Consider the following 17,735-nt stretch of genomic DNA (forward strand, 5'->3'; position numbering starts at 1 on the left):
AGCGGCGGAGTTATGCCGTAACACACACATAAAAAAAAACACATACAGACGAATTGAGTACCTCCTTCTTTTGGGAAGTCGGTCAAAAAAATCGGTCCACTAGCGGCGGAGTTATGCCGTAACACACATAAAAAAATATCCAGAAGAATTGAGTCCTTTGTGAAGTCGGTCAACAAAAGAGAAACAACTCGCGTCTCGTATTAGTTTTTTGTTACATTTGGTACAAAGTTTAATACTTCGAAGTATCAAGAATACGATCCGGCTACGTCTTGTCATATCTCTAAAGCATTCTATCGTTCTTCAAGACTTGAATATAAAACACTTTACGATATCTTCGACGCGATTCTTCACTGCTCCAGTTCGTAACCGACGCGACGTAATCCCTTCCCATACTCATGCATACCAACAACTAGAAATTATTCGTTATGTAGTATATTTTACTTCAAATAAACTCTCCTATAATAGTGACTGTTAATTCTATGTTAAATATTGTTTTTTCTTATAAGTTCAGATGGATAGATGGGTGTTTGTTAGAGTTTGTAGCCTAAACGGCTGAAAGGATCTCTAAGAAATTTGGTATAAATACAGGATAGCCTGGAAGAACACATAGGCTACTAACTTTTTTAATGACACGCTGACGGAGTCGCGGGCGAAAGCGAGTAAATTATAAGTTTTTCTTGTTATTTATTTTGTTATAAAAGTAACTAGATGGCGTTGTTTTCAACCTTGAAATGATGAAAATAATATTCAGATTTAGATGTAAAAATGCCATAGGAATTCTTAATAATTGAAAGAAGATAATATAGTTGAAAAGAGGTAATTACACTTAGAATTATTAATTAAAACAGCTTTAAATATAGCTTCGTAAAAATATAGCATAAATGGTGAAATGCAGTACGTATTGAGTTTATTCATAAAATACAATCTTTTCCCCTTTTACTTCACTAGCTTTCGCCCGTGACTCCGTACCCAGAATTAAATAAAAACAAAGCAAATAGCCTATGTGTTCTTCCAGACTCTCCTTCCCCTTCCAGATTCTCAACATCTATGCCTTTCAACGAGATGCCTTCGGCGGTTTAGGCTACAAACTCTAACAGACATTCATCCATTTAAAATTTCGCATTTATAATGTTAGTAATACAAGACAATCTTTTAAATTTAAGCATTCCGGTCACCACACTTAACTTTATAGTGGACGTAATTTTGGACCGGCTCCAAGATTGCATTCGACCTGGGTGAAATCCATTGCATTACTCGCCGGATATCCGGATAAAATTTATATTGGAAATTACGAAGACTCTAACCGGTATTGTCGTTTGCAAAGTCAAATTTAAAACCGATTTAGTTTCAAATGTATTAAATAACCATTAAATATAAAATCTTAATAAAGTTAATATTTTAAGGTGGAAAGATTTGTATGTTTATACGTATTGAAATATCTCAAAAACTACAGGGCTGATTAAAAAAAATCTTTAACTGTTAAAAATTCCGTTGTAATAACATAGGCTATAATTTTTAATAATTTTTAATTTACGTAGACGAAGTCGCGAGCAACAGCTAGTTGTTAATAATCATACAAATCGAGGATATACATTTTTAAGATGGTACAAAACATCTACTTAAAGAAGTCCTTTTTGACATAAAAACTACGATACGATATTTGAATTGAAAAAAAAAATTAAACCCTCTAAAATATATTTACATTGAAAATTGACCCCATATAGATTCCATTACTTAACCTTTATAGTACAACTTAACCCGGGTAGACAGACCGTGTTAAAAGGACAAAGGCTTTAGAAACTATAATATTCATGGAAGGCACAGCTGGCTTCCTACAGAATACTAATTACTTTTAAACACAACTATTTACCAATAGCTATTGATTTAGATCGACTCCTCTTGGGATACATCATCAACCTGCCCTTATCCCTTACGAGTCGGCACAGTATGTGCTCTTACATACATCTCTATCAGCCGTCATATCTGAATACTATAATCCTTTCTTAAGCATATCCTCTTTCACACAATCCATCCATACTTTCTTCGGATACATTCAATATATTTCCTACCCATCTCAGTTGTTTTCCGTTGGACCGATCGGCTTATTGGGCAAGTAAATTCAAAGAAACGATCCGCCTACTGGGATTTGTCTATTTTGATTGATAGATAAGTTGAACGGTCCAACGGGAAACACCCTCCTTTTTAGCAGTGATTCGAATTTTACTTTTATTTATTCTTGATATAAAAGATAATAATCTTATTTAAAAAAAGCGTTAAGTGGATTTAGTTATCGCTACAAAATACGATGCTGATTTTTTCTTCTTCTTCTTCTTAAAGTGCCTCTCCGACTAGCGAAGGTTGGCGATCAGTTCTCCAAATTTGACCTTGTCTCTTGCGAGGCGAAACAGTTGGGCGGCACTCGCAATTCCTGTCCACTCTCGGATGTTGCGTAATCACGATTTCTTACGACAACCAACACTCCTTTTGCCGGCAACTTTTCCCATCAAGATGAGTTGGAGGAGATCATATCTGTCATGCCTGAGCACGTGGCCGAGATACGATACTTTTACTATCTTCTACTTACTCATCTTGATGGTCTGCAAAAGTTCCCTTTTTTGGTGGACTCGTCGCAGAACCTCCTCGTTCGTCACTCTCTCGATTTTTTTTCTAAAAATTGATAATTTTTATCTTTATATTCATATAAAAAATTAATCCTTCTATTTATAAATTAAAGCAGATATTTTGTAGTTTATCTGAAAGGAAAATTAATAGCCTGTGGTAGTGAAAAAGTGTCGCGTAATGAAATCCTTGTAAAGCCATTGTACCAGGAGAACATAAATCGTTGCGGATAACCTCCCAAGCTCCCCCTATCTTAAATTACTGGGATATACCAAAGAGCTTGTGGTTTACTTTATCGGACACTGCAAGTTTTACGAAAATCATACTAATATTATAAATGCGAAAGTTTAGATTGATGTTTGTTAGTTTGTAGTCAAAATTGCTGAACGGATTTCGAAGAAATTTGGTATAGATGTAGAGGATAGTCTGGAAGAACACAAAGGCTATAAACTTTTGTTTTTTTTATTCCACGCAGACGGAGTTGCGGACGAAAGCTAGTATTTAATAAAAGAAGTTAAATTATAATGTTAACTAATATTTAATAGTTAAAAAATTAAATTACAACGCATCGGCCTAATCTTATCTTACTAATATTATAAATGCGAAAGTTTAGATGAGTGGATGGATGTTTTTTTACAGTTTGTAGCCTAAACGGCTGAACGGATAGATGTAGAGCATAGTATAAAAGAACATATAGGGTACTTGTTTTTGTTTTTTTTTTATTACTAAGCTAGTTACTAATGTTATAAATACGAAGTTTTGGATAGATGTAAGTTCTCTCTATTTGAAAGAACACAGACTTAAGAAGTAGAGATAAAAAAGATTTTGAACACGTAATCTGTGTAAACCCAGACTAACGAAAAAGCACAATCTGTACAAAGATTTAACAAAATGGCTACTTTTCAGTTTATTTCACATACCCTGCACGTACTGTGAGTACGTAAATCGTAACAATGTATCGCAATTGTTTGTACAATCACGGAAAATTGCAGTATTCTATTTTCGGAAATAACTTTGTATATGATGATATAAAAAAAATAATTTGTCTTGTACTAAGCCGACGATAAGCAGGAGATGGTGGATGACAGATGGCGCTGGCGTTCTCTTTCATAAGCCAACACTTTCGAACAGCGAAGTAAGCAAGTAATGCATAACTGACCCCTGTTTTTTTCACATTTAAAAGCGACTTATTGGTTATACCTTGTTACTTGTCTTTTATGAAGCGAGTGTTTGAGATTCTTTTGAGTATTGGGCTGTTAGTGTAATAATAACATTTCACAGTTATTCCTAAAAATCCAGTATATCACGTGAAATTGCCTATAAATTTATTCCGAGTCATCGAGCACAACCCGACGCAAAAGTGATGGATGTTCAGTCGACTGAATTACAGTTAAAGCCATATAAATTGCATATGTTTTTGAATAAATAACTCTTACATTATAAAAATATATTTTTATATGTGAATGAGAGCGTGCGCATCTGAAATCGCACAACTGTTCAGTCTCTTTGATTCCTATGATATGGAAGTGCACTACTCGATATTTAGTTGTGCAACTAAACAGTTGAATTGGCTGCGAAATAATCGACAATCGCACAACTGTAAAACGTCTACGCCCGCTGTAAATCAATTATCGGGTAATGAAATAAATAAAAAAACAAAAGAACATCTGTGATGACGTCACAACATTAGGCTGATTGTGTTTCGCTTGTTCTGCGCTCTCCCTCTCACGCTTGGGAACGTGACAATGTCTCTTTCGTGCGTTGTATAAAACGTTATCACGTCTAGAAACCAATGGTCCGGATTATTTCCAACCGTCACTCTGCTCTGTCCCCACGTAGGAAAAAAATTTCATCCGTCCCACCTTTTAGTCCCACCTATAAGGTGACAGATGGAACCGTTATGAAATGAATTAAATCCAACTGTCACCTCGTCGCAAAAGGTGGGACGAATGAAACTTTTTATTCTCATCTGTCTTCTTCACGTGGGGACAAAGTGGGGTGACGGTAGGGAATAATTCGATGGTCCTTACCAATGACATTCAGAGGACAAACCCGAATTGAATGTCGCCTCAGAATTCAAGTGTCATGGTTTTAACCTACAAAGGACAATGAAATTGACATATTTATTTGTTCAGGCATCTAAATATGAATGAAGATTTATAATATTACTAGTTTTCGCCCACGACTCCGTCCGCGTAAAATAAAATAAAAAACTAAGTATTCTATGTGTTCTACATCTATGCCAAATTTCATCGAGATCCGTGCAGCAGTTTACGCTGCAAACTCATCCATAATCCGTAATTTTTATATTAACATTATTTTCAAACGAAGTATTAAACTTGAGCAAGTTAAAAATTTCACGAAAGCTTAAGGCGAAATGGGATCAAGTGGTCGTCGCTCACAGACTCCGGTGCGTTCCTTCACAAGAGTGAAATTTTAAATTTAGAGCTGTATAGAGGCGTTTTATATAACACGTTATATTTTATTCAAACACAAAATATGAAAATACTAGCTTTGAATAAAAAAAAAGTGTGCCTATGTGTTCTTCCAGACTATTCTCATCTTTGCCTTTCAACGAGATCCGTTCAGCCGTTTAGGCTACAAACTCTAACAAACATTCATCCACCTAAACTTTCGCATTTTTAATATTATTAAGATATATAAATACCAAGTACTCTGACAAAAAATGACTTTGTTTTACGTGATAATTTTTATTTATAATGTTATAATAAAATGACAAGAATTTCAAATGATTTTAACATTAATTTCCAATAGCAAACAAGGCAAAATAACTTTTTTTTTTGCCATACTTTGGTTAAAAATTATTTCAGTGTGATTTTCTTAGACCCAGTTTCTTTAGACATTTAGAGCGGGCGCACATCTTTGATAAAACAATCGTACAACTGTTTTGCGATTGTCGATTGTTTCGCAGCCAATTCAACTTTAGCACAACTAAAAGTCGAGTACAAACCTCCATATAAGCATAGGAATCAAAGCGAGATCAAACAGTTATGCGATAGTTTAGTTTCAAGTGTGTTCACGCTCTTTATAACAATTTGAACTATGTCAAGCAACAAAAGTCCTTTTAAGAATCAATGAAGAAATTCTCAAAGCCTCTCAGCTATATTAAGATATAAAACGTGCGCACTCTGCACTGAACGACAAACGTCGAGTCCCGAAATTGACATAACTTGGGAAACCTTTTGATCCTTTCCCTTTCTTATTACAATTCTTTGAATTGGACGTATCATTTTGTTAGCACGTAATTCATTCTTATACTAGCTGTTCGCGTGCGTCTTCATCCGCATGAAATTACAAAAACTTTATTTTATTATTTACATTTGTCAAAACCTCAATTGCAAATGTCAAAATTACCGTTACCATAATCGCTTCCTTTTATTATTTTTTTTAAATCATGTAAGTTTAATTACACCTAATTAAAATATTTACAATTAACAACCTTTATGTTGGCAGCTTGTAGTTTATGGTCCCTTTTCCATATGAATGTTTTTCTCTAATTTATTTACCCCCTAAATTTAATAGCGTGAAATAATTTTACTTCTACCATACGTATTAAATTTACAAGGAAAAACCGAAAATACGTTAACAAAATAAATCATTTTTCCCGTATATTAAATAATTTGTATCCTTTTGAACTCGGGCCAATAAATTGCTTTTCCAATTGACTGAGGAAAATCCAATTTCACGTGGAAGCAATAAACTATACCGATGTGTCCACAGCCGGGGGAATTATGAACTGCAGTGTTTATAAAGTTAAAAAAACAAAAACTATTATTTAGGACATGATATGTTAGTATAGGTTTTCACTGCCGTGGATTTAAAAAATTAATATAAAGATTTTAAAGAAATTTAATATAGATATGTGTTAATAGTAGAATATGAACTTTAGAAAATATAGGTAAAAAAATCCGTAGTACCAGTTAATGCTACGTCGTAGCACTTCGTAGACTTGCTACGAACAGCACTTAATCAACCGGATGAAGGCTGTATATAGTAACCTAAATAGTTCTCTCGGATTGAATACCAATGAACTTTAGCATGTGGACAGAAACTTGGCGCTTTCAAATTTCAAGTTTGTCTACTCAGGTCTTTGAAATTGTGACTCCATCTTTGATGAACTAAGGCCAACCCAAGACTCTGAGTTTAAGTTAGCTTACATTTATTGCAGTCTCTTATAGTAAAAGAAAACATTATTTTTAGATTATTTATCTATACATATAATAAAATTAGAGTGTCTGTTTGTAATATCAAAAGAGAAAATCCATATTTCGGGACGATGATGTATTTGCATTGCTGATAAAAAAAATCGCATTTAAAAAAAATTTGTCTGTCTGTCGGCAAGCCGCGTTTGTTCCGAGTAATATCCGAAACGGCTGTACCGATTTCGATCGGACTTTCACTGAAGGGTAGCTGACATAGATGGGCATATTATAGGCTACATTTTTTTAAAATTCCGCGCTGTCAAAATGGCGTAACGGGTAGACCTTTGCCTACGAAGTTTGCGGGCGACAGCTCGTACAAAATAAACGTAATGGCTTTACTATCATATAAATGAACGTAGGAAATAATACATAAACTGACACAAAATTAAATTTCATTTTATATACAAGTTATGTTTTAAAGAAAGCTTCAAGCGATCAAATTCTATATGAAGTGGACGGTCGAGGAAATTGTTTCTCAAATGAAATTCTATCTAAAAAGGTCGGAAATAACTCTGAGAATAACTGTTAGGAATTTAACATAAAATTTTTCATTAAAATTTATAAAACTTTGTTATATAAATAGCTATTAAAAACGCGTTTTAACAACGCGAATACACCTTGGACTAAACTATCGTATAACTGTTTAGTCTCGCTTTGATTCCTATGAGCTTAGAGATTTTTATTTATAATACAAGGTGGCAAACGAACAAGCGGCCAACCGAAACCACCGATATGAAAAGCAACCGCTACCCAGAAACATCCGCATTTGCAGATTTTTTGCCTACCCTTAATTAACAGAGTCGGAGACGCACATAAAGAGGACATTTCCACTTCCTATGCGTCCTCCACTATCAAATCCACTTTTCCTTTCCATCTTTTCCTCTTAAGAGAAGGGTGGAAAGGGAAAGAGAATAAAATTAGGCGCACCCTACCCACCACCACCCACCCATACTACTCAATTTCTAGTTGTACAAATAATTGAACTAGCTGCGAAACAATCGACAATCGCACAAGGGTGTGTTTAGTCAAAAGTATGTGCACGCTCTTACTATAAGTGTAACATCTTAAAGTGAATAAAAGTAATGCTTGCATTTTAACCTATCATCCCTTAAGTAGCTTTTAGGAAACACTTAGTAAGTATATCGTCTTCACTGTTTAGATATCCCCTGACTAAAGTGATAATTACCAAAGAATACTTTTAAAGTTGTTAATGAAAAAATCACATGAATATCCCCTTAATAAGCTAGTATTGGCCTAGCCTAGCCTTAACGATGTAACGGGCTTGATCTTTTGTCGTTCAAAGTTTAGTGCCAATGCATTACCAACGTTTCTAAGTAAATAAAAACAAAGCTAACACTTTCTGTGCCAACTGATATTCCGTTAAAATATCGAAGGTACTAAATTCGAAAATCATAAATCATTTCATAACTTACAAAATACGAGGAAATGCAATTTCGAAACTCAATACCAAATCCCGATACACAGGTCTAATTGCTCGGAATTCCGACCTCCATTTCCGAGCCTGCACCGAAATTCCAACATATGTGCATAGACTTTTCTAATCAGAATTTAGGTTACGTTAGCGTCACAAATTTCTAGACAAAATTAATATTTATTGTCCTGTTATTACTTGCCATTATTATATTGTTAGAGAACATTTGACTAAACTATCGCAACACTGTTTAATCCCGCTTTGATTCCTATAAGGAGGTGCGCACACTACTCATTATTTAATTGTGCAACTAAACGGTTGAATAGACTGCGAAAAAATCAACAATCGACAATCGTACATCCGTTGTGCGATATTATACTCGAAGGTACTATATTATACTCTTACAAAGCTTACAAACATATTTTTATAAGTTATACCGTTTTCACTGAATAAGTCAACTGACAGTTGAAATGTTACCCATACACTAAACTCTTCAGTTAACTTTTTTTTAGAACTAATATTAAGTTGGTGTTAACTTTAATAATGCACAGCATATCTTAATGAATATATAATTGTTTTCTATACTATACTATTATAATAAAGCGTAAACACACACGTCTTTGTTGCCTAAGATCTCAGCAATTACAGCATATTTTTGAATAATTCTTTTATTAATAAAATGCCCTACACTTTCGTCATACTTTAGACTATATATTTTCACGCCATTAAACTAAGGGGGTAAATATTTTTTGATAAAAACCCTAACGTGGAAAGAGACCATAAGTTGCTGCCAACATCAAGGTAGCAAGGTTGTCATCATGTCATGTCATTTTGACATTTGTAATTGAGAGTTTCATAAATGCAAACAATAAATTAATAATTTTATGTGGATGAAGCCGCACGCGAACAGCTAGTCTCTTAATAAGTCCACGCTAAGGGAATACCTTAATGGCTTACATTCAGCGTCAAAAATGTATGTACAAGTAGCTTTGACGGAACAAGGTCAAGTGGCCGCGGCCCACTCCACTTCTGTATTTTGAAGACTCCACCACGTTTTCATTAAAGCTTTTTGTTCTTACATTTCTCGACGTGCACATTTTCAGCGTGAAAAATGGTTTATTTTTAGAAAAATAAATGACACTTTTGAATACAGTGCGGTGGACTTTGGATGCGAATGGTATAAAAGTACTAGCTGTTCCCGTGCGACTTCATCCGCATAAAATTGTGAAACTTTAATTTTATTGTTTACGTTTGTCAAATTATCAATTACAAATGTCAAAATGACAAGATATGATGACAACCTTGCTTCCTTGATGTTGGCAGCAACTATGGTCTCTTTCCCCATATTAGTTTTTATCCAAAATAGTTACCCCCTAAGTTTAAATATATAGCCTAAAGCGTGACGCAAGTTTAAGGCTTTTTATTAAAGAAAAAATTATTCAAAAACATACTGTAATTGCTGACATCTTAGGCAACAAAGAAGTGTGTTTACGCTTTATTATAATAGTATAGATATTTTTAAACTCCTTTTGTAGTTAAATGACTCTATTCACGGATTGCTCAGTATCTTTTTAAGAGCGAGCGCACAACTGTTGTGCGCTTGTCGATTGTTTCGCAGCCTCAACTGTTTAGTTGCATAACTGAACAACGAGTAGTGTACGCACCATATTAACTCATAGAAAAGACGAGACTAAATAATTGTGCGATAGTGTGGTCAAAAGTGTGTAGCGCTCTAATTATAACACCAATTTAAAAATCCTTCAAGATATTAATTTCGCTAATCAAATTCTCATTGTTTTTTCGTCGTTGAAAGAAGTAATCATTTGTTTCAATTCGTAAGACAAAGGATTTTTGTACTTTACAAACTCTTTCTTAACAAATCTTACTAATATTATAAATGCGAAAGTTTAGATGGATGTTTGTTGTTAGTTTGTAGCCTGAACTGCTGAACGGATCTCGATGAAACTTGGTATGTATGTAGAGGATAATCTGAAAGAACGTATAGACTTAGTTTTAAATTGCGCGTGAACGGAGTTGTGGACGAAAGCTAGTATATTTCATAGTAATAGTTAACAAAGAATTTTCCACCTAATTACGTACGGTACTTCCCTCGGGAATACGACTTAGCCCAACGCTTACGGCTATTGGATTTAATTACAATATACTTTGTTATAGTTTATGACCTAATTCCTTTCTCTAAATATAACGTTGCGAAGAAATTGAAATAGGAAAAATGTTTTTTTATATTTCGTCTATATTACGGTGAAAGATTAATTGGTTATTTTTTTTACTCACGTTTCGATTTTACGGTAACAAATAAAATGGATCACATCATTCAATTTTAATTCTTACTAATATGATAAATGTTAAAGTTTAGATACATCGATTTTTGTTAGAGTTTATAGCCTAAACGGCGGAACAGATGTCGATGAAATTAGGCATAGACTGGCTGTTCCAGTGCGGCTTCATCCGCATGAAATGTCATAATTCAAACGAACAAATGACAATTGCTTCCTTGATGTTGGCAGCAACTTATGGTCTCTTTCCCACATTAAGGTTTCTATCCACAATATTTACCACCTAAGTTTAATGGCGTGATATACAGCCTAAAGCGTGGCGTAAGTGTAGGGCTCTCTATCTAAGAAGGAATTACTCAAAAATATGCTGTAATTGCTGACATCTTGGCCAACAAAGAAGTGTGTTTACGCCTTTTTTATAATAGTATAGATGTACAGGATAGTCTGGAAGAACATATAGGCTACTTACTTTAGCTATTTTAATTAAACACGGACGGAGTCGCGGGCTAAAACTAGTAATAAAATAATTAACTATGCGTAGAATATGCCTATAAGATAGAAAATGTTCATATTTTTCCTTTCCAATTTAGCTTCTAATTATAGCTAAATCATGGTTTTCACTGGATATTTTGATTAATGTCTGAATTATCACACTGACCGTGACATTTGTAGGTGACAAAGACAACACTAAAATATTTAGTAACAGAGTGCTCAGACGGTTCATTTAATATTAAAATCCATTACGAAGTGACACTCAACAGTAAATAACAAAAAAATATGATAATAACTCCTGAGTTTACATGTATTTTCACAGGAAATTGTTAAAGCGTGCCACTTGAAACTAAACTATCGCACAACTGTTTAGTCCCGCTTTGATTGCTATGAACTATATGGTGCTCACACTACTCGATTTTTAGTTGTGTAAACAATTGAGGCTACGAAACAATCGACAATCGCCTAACAGTTTGCGATATTTTAATGAAAGGTGTGCGCCTAAGTCTATCAATCTTATCTTGCTAATATTATAAATATGAAAGTTTGGATGGATGGATGTTTGTTTGAGTTTGTAGCCTAAACGGCTAAACGGATTTCGATGAAATTTGGCACAGATGTAGAATATAGTCTGGAAGAACACATAGGCTATTCACTTTTGTTTATTCCAATACAACGCGGACGGAGTCGCGGGCGATAACTAGTACAGACTAAAGGAAACCAAACACAAGATATTAGTAAGATTTTCATTAACAATGCGTGTTATAAATCAACGAACAGCTATACAGAAAGACGATAGAAAGAGTAACAAAAACAAAAGAAACACGTCTTCATAAACTCTGGGTAAAATACAAATACTATATGCTGTCTCTGTTATTCACACAGTATAAGAAAGAGACAATTATGCTTTTTATATATATATTGACAGTGAAACCAAACTACGAGTCACGATAATGAGCATACGTGATGTGAATACTGAAAGGAATTAATAAAATTTTATCTGCAGATTGAAATGAAATATATTTTTACGATATTATTATTGGAAACGTATAAGAATTTTATCTTTTACATATTTAAAAAAAATTAAAAAAACATATTATGTTATTAACTCATCAACTGCACTTCTAATTTAATGTTTGTTAGACTTCCCTTAGTGCGGATTTCTAAACAAACATGGTATTTGTAATGTACACTAAAAGACTGCCCAATATGGAAGCCTGATAAGTTGTGGAGCAACTACCCCTCGTCTCAGGATAATAAAAAAATAATGTAAACACGTAAATTATAACGGAATTTTAAAAGGCTTCCAATACCTTATAGAGAACTCAAAAACTACTAGACAGATTTTAAATTTTACCTATGAAATAAAAATAAACAAGATGATTTTACTATAATCTATCTATACTATTATAACAAAGCGTAAACACATATTCTTTGTTGCCTAAGATGTCAACAATCACAGCATATTTTTGAATAATTCTTTTTTAAACAAAAAGCCTTACACTTGCGTCACGATTTAGGCTATATATTTTCACGTCATTAAACTTAGGGGGTAAATATTTTGGATAAAAACCCTAATGTGGAAAAGAGATCATACGATAAGAGATGCCAACATCAAGAAGCAATATTGTCAAAAGGTAATTATTATAGTATTTTGACATTTGCAAATAATTTTTTTATAATTTTCATGTGGGTGAAGCCGCACGGGAACAGCTAGTCTTAAATACAGCCTCAGTAGGCTGTCGTCGCCCTTCAAATGACTAGTATGATATTCAATTTCGAATCGGAAAGTGTTATACTCGACTAATGCCACACATAAAAAGTGTCATCACAGTATGAGAAAACGAAAGCTATGAAGTGCATTGACGCATGAATCGCGAGTATAAGGCTTGTTGTACATCTGAAGCGATAATTTTAGGTAAAAAAATAAGGCAATGTAATACTTTAAAATCAGCCGAATATTGGACGTTAAATAGTTTGTAATGTAGCAAAAGTAAATAATAAAATATGATTAATCCATCTTACTAATATTATAAATGTCAAAGTTTAGATGGATGGATGTTTGTTAGAGTTTGTAGCTTAAACGGCTTAACGGATCTAGATGAAATTTGGCACAGACATAGAGCATAGTCTGGAAGAACACATAGGCTATTTACTTTTTTTAATACCACGCAAACAGAGTCGCGGGCGAAAACTAGTGCAATTTTAAAGAGGAAAGATTTGTATTTTTGTACCTATTGATATAACTCAAAAACTACTGAGCCGAATGCTAAAATTCTTTTACCATTAAAAAGCTACTTTAGCATTAAGTAACACAGGCTATACTTTTTATTTTATTTTATGTCACGAGGCCGAAGTCGTAAGCAACAGCTAGTTACTTATAAAAGTATATCTAAATAAGATCATTGATAGACGTAAACACGTAAACATCTGAGGATCATGACTGTCTTATAGAGGCTTTTATTTTTCATTTGTAAAGGTTTTATGGACTTGAACATCGGAGCCACATGTTAACTCTTATTTTTGACCGACTTTCCAAAAGAAGGAGGTACTCAATTCGTCTATATGTTTTTGTTTTTTTTTTCAATCAAAAGTTTTCTCGCTTCTCTCAGTTCTCATTTACTTGTATAGCTTGTCAGGTCAGCATTGCAATGCTCAAATATTTGTTATGTGTTTTAATTGCATTTCTATTATTCTTTATTTAATTACTTTGTTTTATATTATTTCTTATTGCATTGTAATGTTGATTACTATTCTATGTTGTTTTATTTATTTTTATTTTTAATATCTATAGCATTGCTATCGCATTATGTATACAATGCGCTTTACCAATGTGCATCGCGTTACGTAATTATTGTTAGGCAATAATCGCTCGGGTGCATCGTACGCCATTAAATACATGGGAAATTACAATACGTACTTTCTACATACATATATGACATGTTAATGATCAGTAATAAATTACTAAAACATCATCATCACCGGGTTTTCGTCCTCCACATAACTATCATATGTCATCTCAGTCATCACTCCCTTCATCATGTCACCTTTCACGCAATCAAGCGTAGGTGTTTAGTAATTAATGTATGAATGATGTTTTCTGCTGTTTTCGATGCCCACGATACAAGCATTGCCTAGTGAAGGCATCACCAGATTAATCATATTAACTAAAATTTGTAATTATCTTTTAGTTGGTATAATTGTTATTGTAATTGTTAATTTCTTGTTTTTCAATAAATTATTTCTTATTTCGTAATCCATCCATCTCTTTCTATGTCTACCTCTACCGGTACCACATTTATAACTAACGTTCGTCTTGTTACATGCGATTCATCCCTTATCATAACATGCCCATACCACTCTACTATTACTAGAAATTACTGGAACATATCTGTACTAATACTATACAGAGGAACGATTTGTATTTTTATATATTTTGAAATAACTCAAAAACTACTGGACCTTTTTTAAAAATTCTTCCACTGTTAAAAACGTGATTTATCTTTGAGTAACATAAGCTATGTTTTTATTATTATTATTTTTTAATTTTACGCGGGCGAAGCCTCGAGCAACAGCTAGTTTTTGTACATATTGAAATAACTCAAAAACTACTGGAATGAATTCAAAATTTCTTACACCATTACAAAGCTACGTTATCAGTGAGTAAAATATGCTATAATTTTTAATTTTACGAGGGCGAAGTCGCGAGCAATAGCTAGTAACTAGCTAGTATATACATTAGTTATACTTTAGAAGCTATTGTGTTATTGTCATTAATTCACTATGGTTTTAGTTATCTGCAATTATTTAATTATTCGTAGTCGTCAAATTCACAACTCGAGTGCAGCACATACCAATTACTGGTAAATACATAAGTTTTAATTATATTAACTTTGATGTTCGGAATTAATTTATTTATTCGAAATATTTTTTTTATATAAAAATATTAGTAAATTTTTGTTAATTTACTAATTTTTCCTTTAACCATTTCAACAAAGCTAGGCTTGTGCTAGGATATGGTTCACGACAGTCGAATGGTGGGATTCGAACCCTCGACTTTAAGATCCGTAGTCCGTACCCCAAACCATTAGGCTATTGGCGCTTAATTATATTAATGTATGTATACATGTTATGCTTTTTAAAATAATCTATAGATAGAGGATAAACACTAACTAACCTACATTAAGAACCTATATTTTTTGATAAGCCTTCAAAACGCCTTGAATATGGAGGTTACAGTGCGCGCACACCTTTGACTACTATCGCTCAGCTGTTTATTCTCGCTTTGACTATGAGCTTATATGGAGGTGCGCCCACTACTCGATTTTTAATTTTGCGATAGTTTAGTCAAAGGTGTGCGCCCGCACTTAGAGCCCTTTCTACATAATATCAGCGAAATAAGCTAAAAGTAAGTAAACATGTAGAAAATATATGCTCTTAAAATAACGTCAAAGACCATCATTGAAGTAATGTCAATGTGAGATTCACTTTAGTTCAACACTAAAACCACTAACTCCCATCAAAATGGCGCGATATTCTAATACGTCTGAATGACATTGACATATGTCATAGAGAAGGGACGTGTTTGTCGATGATCTAGTGTTGCGCCGATTTATTAACAATAGTGATGTGATTACCCACTAACCTGGTTTGATACAAGACATCCCACAAGCTCCATCGCAGAGGCATTTCTTCTTCTTGCTTTTACAGTCTTCGTCGGACGAACACTTGCGTAGACATTTCTGACCCTGCAACAAAAATATAATTCCCTTTTGACAACGAAGTTAAGGAAATATGTGTTGTAATTTGGCATAGATGTGGAAAGGCTAATCATTTTTATTAATTCCACGCGGATAGAGTCGCACGCTAAAGCTAGTTTTACTAAAAAATATATGCTTACAAGTAAGGTAGCCTGTTCTTCATCACGAGGGCAGTCAGCGGAAGGTGAGTTACGCGGGTTCTTGTAGACACGGCCATCATCGTCGGCGTCAGCGCGGCTCTGCGGCGTCGTGTCGTCATCGTCGTCATCATCCTCTGTTGTTGGACTCGGCAGTGATGACACTGGAAAAGACAATGGATTGTAGACAACTCTAGTTGTACCATGACTGAAGTGCTTTGGACAGGACAGGTACGAGTTCGGGTACAGCTCGGTACGGGTACGGTACGACTACATCTCTATTAGTCTTCATATTGAATTAGAACTCCATTTTGTCGTCTTTTCATAATATAAATTTTCTACGTTCTAACTATATATTTGTAATTCAAAACATCGTAATGAAACGCATACATTTCCCGCAAAGATGTGACAGTTATTTTCAAAAGCGAGAAATTTACTAAAACAACTAGAAAAACGTGGAATATTTTAACATAGCAAGTAAGAGTGAAACAAACAAAATCAAATATAATTTGCATGAGAGTGCTGCGAGTGCACTCGGCTACGCTTCACAGCAAGCATAGTGCTGGGCTACAATGATAGGCGGAGCGGATAGCGGGAAGGTTTACATAATAGTCTCAAAAAAGGAGGGCCAGATTTTGTCGGAACTTTGACGAGAAAGTATCTGTTGCACGCAGTAATATCATAGGCTAAATTTTTCTTTACTCTGACTAAGATGCGGGCGACCGCTTTTCTAAAATATAATCTATTTCATATTATTAGCTAAACGAAAAGTCGTTAAGTTCTCCTTAAGCCGTATCTTAGTAAAGATTCTTTTTCTTCAATAAGGGCTCCCCGAGTAATAAAACACACTGAGTTGCAGTAAGTTCAATTTTTAATTTTACATTTAAGACATAATAATTAAATCTGTCAGAAATGGTGTTATTATGTACATAATAAAGAACTAGATTCTTCCTTACTCCTTTCTTTGTTCTTCTTTCCCATTTACGCCTAAAAGAGCCATTAAAAAAATTGGTTTACAAAAAACGCTACCGCTCCGCTCGTTACTGAAGCTTTACCATTTTCATCAGACTGTGTTACGCTCGCTTGTTACGCGATGACTTTTACCGGAACGACATTCGACGCTATTCAATTTTCTGTGACGTCATCGCACACCATTTCCCTCAGTACTTTACACTTGTATCTAGTAATGTGCAATGTCAAATTGTTAGTGTCGGTTTTTATTGACGTCATTACAACTCAAGCCACATGGCAGTGGAAAATCACGGTTACATATTAACACTAAATAGGTTCTTAGAAATAGAATTAAATATATGTAATTTAGATGTAGACTTGTGAACACAATAAGTTTTTAATAAAAAATGTTTTAGCAACCAATTTCACATATAACTGCAAATAGAAATGTTATATTACGATAAAAACGCAAATTTCACTATAAAATACAAACAATGAGTATTTAATAAGACAACATAAAATCCAGCTTTGAAACAATACGAACAGAGACAAAAGGCCAGTAATTAACTCCAACACTCAATTGTTTTGTCCAAACGTTAAAGAATCGAGTGCGGTTGAGTGCCGATTGTTTTGTTTTAACAAGACAATTGTTTTACTTTCGAATTTCGAATTCATTTGAATTTGGAGTACAGGCAAAGAATTAAATTAGATTCCCATTTAGAATTATATACTACCACACAGTGGTAGTGCCCGCTTTAACATCTTAGCACGAATGGGCCGGCACGCCCGGTGTAATACCACGACCACACAGAAGACAGGCGTGA

General features: G+C 34.0%; 1 protein-coding gene across 1 annotated transcript in view; it reads right to left on the reverse strand.

The window, feature by feature from the left end:
* Positions 1 to 17,735, reverse strand: part of LOC106102800 — a 76,532-nt gene that overhangs the window by 38,909 nt on the left and 19,888 nt on the right. The window contains exons 2-3 of the mRNA XM_013282384.1: positions 15,964 to 16,124; positions 15,709 to 15,811 (exon numbers count right to left, since the gene is read on the reverse strand). Of these exons, the coding sequence (XP_013137838.1) occupies positions 15,709 to 15,811; positions 15,964 to 16,124 (264 nt within the window). The remainder of the gene's footprint in view (positions 1 to 15,708; positions 15,812 to 15,963; positions 16,125 to 17,735) is intronic.

This window comes from Papilio polytes, unplaced genomic scaffold (assembly GCF_000836215.1).
Source record: "Papilio polytes unplaced genomic scaffold, Ppol_1.0 DF823901.1, whole genome shotgun sequence".
NCBI lineage: Eukaryota > Metazoa > Arthropoda > Insecta > Lepidoptera > Papilionidae > Papilio > Papilio polytes.